At 42.0% G+C, this 6,000-nt stretch overlaps 1 protein-coding gene across 3 annotated transcripts in view; it reads right to left on the bottom strand.

Moving 5' to 3' along the window:
• CHID1 (chitinase domain containing 1) overlaps window positions 1-5,783 on the bottom strand; it is a 96,229-nt gene extending 90,446 nt beyond the window's left edge. For 2 of the 3 annotated variants that reach the window (XM_041421133.1, XM_041421135.1), the window contains exons 1-4: window positions 5,733-5,783; window positions 3,889-3,961; window positions 2,567-2,709; window positions 1,283-1,432 (exon numbers count right to left, since the gene is read on the bottom strand). In XM_041421133.1, coding sequence (XP_041277067.1) covers window positions 1,283-1,432; window positions 2,567-2,692 — 276 coding nt within the window. In that variant the 5' untranslated portion in view covers window positions 2,693-2,709; window positions 3,889-3,961; window positions 5,733-5,783. The remainder of the gene's footprint in view (window positions 1-1,282; window positions 1,433-2,566; window positions 2,710-3,888; window positions 3,962-5,732) is intronic. The other variant, XM_041421134.1, reaches the window with a different exon arrangement.
• Between the last annotated feature and the right edge of the window lie 217 nt (window positions 5,784-6,000).

Genomic DNA, 6,000 nt, shown 5'->3' on the forward strand with positions numbered 1-6,000 from the left:
ATAAACTCTTTAGCAGAAATGTAATAATCTGCTAGATCCCTATTCGTTCATTTGAGGAAACCTGCTGCCATATTGCTTTCATTTAAATAAGAAAGTACTCTGGAAGCTCTGCTAGCTATATGAAAGGCAATCTTCAAATTGTGCTAATTCACCTGAACTATAGCAACTGACTTGTAGATTCCCACACAGTTTTGAATTTACAGACTCTGAATTTATGTTCAAGAGAACTTGAGAAAGGCGAAAATTTAAAGGGTGCCTATTTGTCTTTTGACCAGTGTAAGACAAAAACAAGTGAAAAGTATCCTCTAAAAAAAAAAAAGGATGGAACGTTTATCATTCAAAAAAGAATGTTTTGAAGGAGACAGGATAGCAAAAGACATCCAGTTTGACACCAGTATGGCAGCATACAATTGTTACAGTCGATTTAGCAGGTTTGAGTTGCAGCCCTCCTGTTCTGACTTCACTGCAACTTCCCCTAACTCACCACTGACAGGAGAATACTCTCATCCCTGTTAAAACAAACCAGCATTAAGGAAGCTTCCCTGTCTGACCATCTAGGAGCCACTCTGGCAGTCACACTCCCACCACTCCAAACTTTCACTGCTGAGGGTGGCTCCAGTGACCCTAGGGGTGCCCCACTTGGTCCCTGCACACCGCACACTCACACAGTCAGACAAGGTTTGGCTCAGCCCAGGGTTTCCCATGGCAGAGTCCCAGATGTCTGGAATCCTAAAGCAATTTCACAGAAACAGCTCGAGCTGCTGCATCTGGCGAGGGACCCCCAACAAAGGAACCCCCAGGGTTTGTACCCCCCAAGCCTGTGATAGTCTGGGGTCTTCCTGCTGAGCCCTCGGCTCCTGCTGTGTCCCAGTGTCCGGTCACCCGGCCCCTGCCACAGGTCTCTGTGCCCTTTGCTGTCTGAAAGGTCAGGACCAAGTCACAGTCCCTTGCCTGGGGCTCCCACCCAGGCACAACCTGCAGCTCCCACTGCAGCTGCACACCCAGTACCTGCTCTACGTGCACTGCTCAACACCAGGGAGAGGAAAAACAAGATACATCCTCCTAGAGGACCTAGACATCCTCCGAGAGACAGATGGGAGAACAAGGGTTTGAGACCACCTGAAGTCAAGTCTCAAATATTTCTCTGGCTATTTGATTGTATTTGACCAGCAGCCCCCATTAATATAAAAATACTTTTAAAACAGGGATGCAAACTTGCAGGTTAGCACAGTCTGCTGCATATTCATTCAAAGCACTGATTTTATTCATTGTATCAACTTACAGGAGTAATATATCCTAGAACATCTCCTGAGAAATGTCGTTCCTTCATCTTCTTGGAGCAATAACTTTTATGTTCCAATATAATATCCTTTGCTTTTGGATCCACAACTACCAATCCCCGGTCCTGAACATTTTTATCAGAATGCAGCTTCTGTGGAGAGAAGACAGTTATTAGAACCAGCTATATGAAACAGCCACTTTCAACAGAACAGACTTTAAAAACAAATCCCTTCATTAAACTCTGAGCACTCCTTTAAATTATGCAGATCACTTCAATTTAGAACTGAAACATACAAGTCCTCAGAAATTATTTGTCATCATTAGTAAACTTACTTTGTTTGGAGGATAAAAAGCACATAAACAAAAAACAAAGCCCATGACATTATAAGAGTAAAGAACATAATTTATGATAGCTGATGGTGCTCTGTTTTCTAATTAATGCTTTCCATCATGTTACCCCCAAAATAATAAAAACCAAGAATTTTAAGACAGCTTTTGAACTGGATATATTTTAGTCTGAGAATGCTGCACTGTGAAGGTCAAGATTTTAAACACTCTTCTTTAGGAAAGATGCTTCAACTGACCCAGCAGATAAAAACAGAAGGAGAAGATCTAATAAAATGTCCATGGTGAGTATGCAGAAGCCATCTATTGATTCATTGTGAGGAATTTAGGGATATGGCCTGCCTTAACACCTTGTATTACCCTCACTACCTGCAAATGAGATTTGGTAGATGTTGAGCAAGTGATACAAACACTGACAGATGTACATGCATAATGACAGGAAACAATAACGTGCTCGGCAAGTGAAGAGAGACTTCAGCATGCTGCCTCTGCTTGCTCTGATTATTGTGAGAGACTGAATCATTTCTGCCTGCAAAACAACAACTGATTAGAAGGCTCTTTAAACTCTTTCATCAGGATACAGCCTTCCCATTGGCAAGGCTCCATTCCACCAGTAAATGACCTAGAGCTCTTGGCCCAAACTACTGTTCCCCACCCTGCTTTCCAAAGGGATGAAAGTGTATTCCCTGAGGGGACAAAAACTTCCTGCTTCTGCAACTTCCATAGAGGATGAAGCTCCAGAAGTCTACAACATATGTTTCAGGAAGTGAACCATTTGTGACACACAGAAAAGCTGAAGGAAAGGACAGCTTCAAGTTTTATATCAGCTTCAGCGGAAATGCATTAACACTGTTTCAACAGAGGTAGAGACCATTTACCAAAGTTCAATTAATTCACTACACATGTTAGATAAGACAAGAATTTCAGTTATTTCCCTCACCTTTTCCTCCAGTTTTTTTGTAGCACCTCTCTTTGCATCTGTTTTTGACAGGGTACCTTCAGCTAGCCAGCATACCATGACAAGAGAAAGGGAAGCACAGAGAAGCCTCATGGTGTTTTTCCCCATGCCAAGTTTCTCTTCTCCTGAAAACATAAGGGTTCAAATCTTTGTGAACAGAGGAATATAACAGTTTCATTTGGTTTTCTTGTATAAAAAAGTAAAGACATTTTCTTATCTTCTCCCATTTAGAATCACTTATTAAGGCAGTGCTTCTGCTCTGGCAACAAAAGCAGTGCATTGTGAGAGATTACTTCTGGTCTCAAACACCTTTTTTGTCCCATGTTTTAGTAGCTGTATCACAGAAGCAGTGGGTTGGACCCTTACAGCTTCCTTTTTAAGGAATCTTCCTAAAGAAGTACAACTGTTTACAGCTGAAACTGAGATAAATGTCTGCTGCACAGAACAATTATTGTACCACCTTACCTTTTCAATAGCAAATAAGAGAACATTTTTTTTTCTGCTCCTACCTAGACTGGTCAGTGTGTCATAAATTAATTAAGAGATATAAAAAATTATAGCTATATGCTTACAGCTATGTGCCTTTACTTAACAGGTGAGACCTTTGCTTTCAATTCCTTGCCAAGTCACTGATACAGGAATTGAAGGAAAAAAAAGGAGGGGGGAGGGTGGGCATGTCCTTTTTGTCTAAGAAGAATAACTTTGACAGTTTGTCCTGGATCCAGATAAAGGAACTGAGAATTAGCAGACTACAGTTCTGTTGTGTGTTCATCTATCACACCTTGTATCTGTAGGAAGACTGTAAAAAAAAAGAAGTAAAATACAGCCAGAGTTTGTTTTCCAATCTCTCCCCAATTAAAAGTTGCACTGGTTTCCCCGCCTAACTCCCAGTAGTAAATAAGAAGAAAACAGAAAAAAAAGTATTTGGCATTTGGGGAACCAGGGCTCTAGATCTGTATCAAGCTGCTTTTATAAATATGACATCCTGATGGAGAAGAAAATAGGTTCTTTCCAATATTCTGAATTTTTGTTGAACTTAAAAAACTATCTTGCTTTTTATACTACTCTACCACTCATTTTGAAGACCTACAAGCTCATTTCTACAAATCATAAGATTTGTTCTACTGGCACTGATCACTAGTGCTGCTCAAAGTTTGAGTACTTTGTTTCAAACTTTCAAAACATCAGGTGCAGGATCCCACAACACGAGACTGAGCCTCTCAGTACTGTGGCAGAAGGACCCTTAAAGTTTCAATGGAAATGTACTCAATGAAACAGACATGAAATCAACAACTCAAACTTACTAGTATTTGGATGTGCCTGGCTTAGCAGTGAGATCTTAAAAACCAGAGGTATTTGTTGTAAGATTTAGGGATTCTGCAGGAAAAGAGAGGAATATGTGATTAGGCAACAAAGTAGAAGGAAGATGGCAGAAGTGCTTGAAAAAAACGCCAGTATCACCAAAGAACATCAAAAACCTCCTGCACAAAATTATTTGAAGATTTTAGTCAAGTCTTTTGTAAACTGCCAAATAAAAGCAGAAAGCCTTCTAATATTGCTTGGATCCAGGGACTGTGGTAAAAGCTAAATTGCTATACAGCTTGAAATTCCTCTTATGAATAATTAAGGTCTTACACTTCCACCTTTACTTCAAGGTCATCAGTCATCCCCTTGTTTTCCACATTCTAAAAAATGAGACAAAGCAGGTTGCTTTTGATAGTATCTCCTATGTTCCATCTAGCTTGGCAAGATCTATAAACCATTGCAGAGAGGAACAATCGAGAGCCTGAACAGTCAATACAAGTCTTAACTATTTGGACAGGATACCAATTCTCCCAGAAGCTCATATATATCGATTTGGAGGTGTTTGATTTCACTTTCAGAAACAATTAGCAACAGATTCCACTTCCCTGAAAAGAAGATAATATCTAACAGCTGAAGAACAGAAGCTTAAAAAGCCATCCCTGAACTCTAATTAGACATCAAAATGTGCTCATTTCCTTGACAGGATCGTATCCATCTGTCAATTATTGTTAAGTCAACATCCACTCCTAGATTCAGAGGAAGCACTGAATCTGTGGAAAATTGGTTTCTGCTACTGACAGTCCAGTATAAACTCTCGGTTGGACACTTATTTTAATAGTTTGTTCTTTAACAACATCAATGAAAATTAAGTAGACAGCATCATTGTAACACAGAAGATGAATTGGTCAAACTTTAAATGCTCTTTATGGAAAATATAAGCATGCATTTTGCAAGCTTTACAAAACTAAATCATTATCAAACTTTTCTTCTACGAAATCTCTGCCATTTTTTAACACTACTCAAATTAGCTGAACTCAGAAGAACTGTCTGAGCTTGGCACTCTTTGTTTATCTCCTCTGTCACTGCAAAATGCAAAGAGAATTGAAAAATTCCTCTATGGCTTGTCCAACTGATACTATTGACAACTTAAAGCTTGCTTTAAAACATCATCTGACATACTGATCTGAAGCCCAGGTTTCCCTCCTAGCCAAGTCACAAATGTTGCTTGACCCCGTCTCCACATGAGGTAGCATACTTTTGGAAAGCTGTTTTAAATTTATCTTAATTTTTAAAAGTGAGGAAAGCTAGCACAGATTTAGGCTTTCCAAAATAAGCAAGCAAAGAAACTAAATGGATGGTACACAACACTGAGTTAATGTTTATATTTTATTTATAAAGAAAAAACTAGATTCTAACTACATTTCCAGAGAGAACCTGCCTCACTTAGCAAAGGAAGGCCAGGAAGCATACTCCTGATGCGTTTTTAAATGAAAGCAATAAAAGCTATACCGGGGAGTGAAGAGTGAGAATAAATCCGTTTCGAACCTTTGTAAACATTAAACCCTCCCCTCTTGCAAAGTGCTCCACTTTGACGTTCGGAATTCCCTCCCACACTCGCCCGACTCTCGAGACACCAGGGAGCCCGCACGCCTGCCGTGGCATCGGCGCCTCAGCGGCCGCCCCCGAGCTCGGCCCGGCGGGGCAGCCCCGGCCTCCCCGAGCCGCCGCGTCATCCCTACCGCGGCACGGCCAGGCCTCCGCCCCGCCGAGCGCGGCCTCACCCCCGCCCTTTCCCCTCTCCTCCGTCCCTCCCCAGCCCTGTCGGGCCGCGGACACCACGTACCGCCCGCCGCCGCCGCGGAAGTGCGGGCGGGCGGCAGCGCCCCGCCCCGCCGGCTCCGGGCCGCGGCGGGGGGGCGCCGGGCTGCGCCATCAGTAGCTGAAGAAAGGAAATGCTAATAAAGATGTGATTCTAAATTCCCATAAAGAGCCTCTTGGTTTAGCTCAAGCTATAGCAAATTGATACAGCTCCAGGTCTAGCCTGGAGAGGAGGAAGTTCAGGGGTGACCTTATCGCTCACTGCCCAAAAATAGGCTGTAGCCAGGTTGGGA

The sequence above is a fragment of the Onychostruthus taczanowskii genome, unplaced genomic scaffold (assembly GCF_017590055.1).
Source record: "Onychostruthus taczanowskii isolate IOZ18803 unplaced genomic scaffold, ASM1759005v1 scaffold69, whole genome shotgun sequence".
NCBI lineage: Eukaryota > Metazoa > Chordata > Aves > Passeriformes > Passeridae > Onychostruthus > Onychostruthus taczanowskii.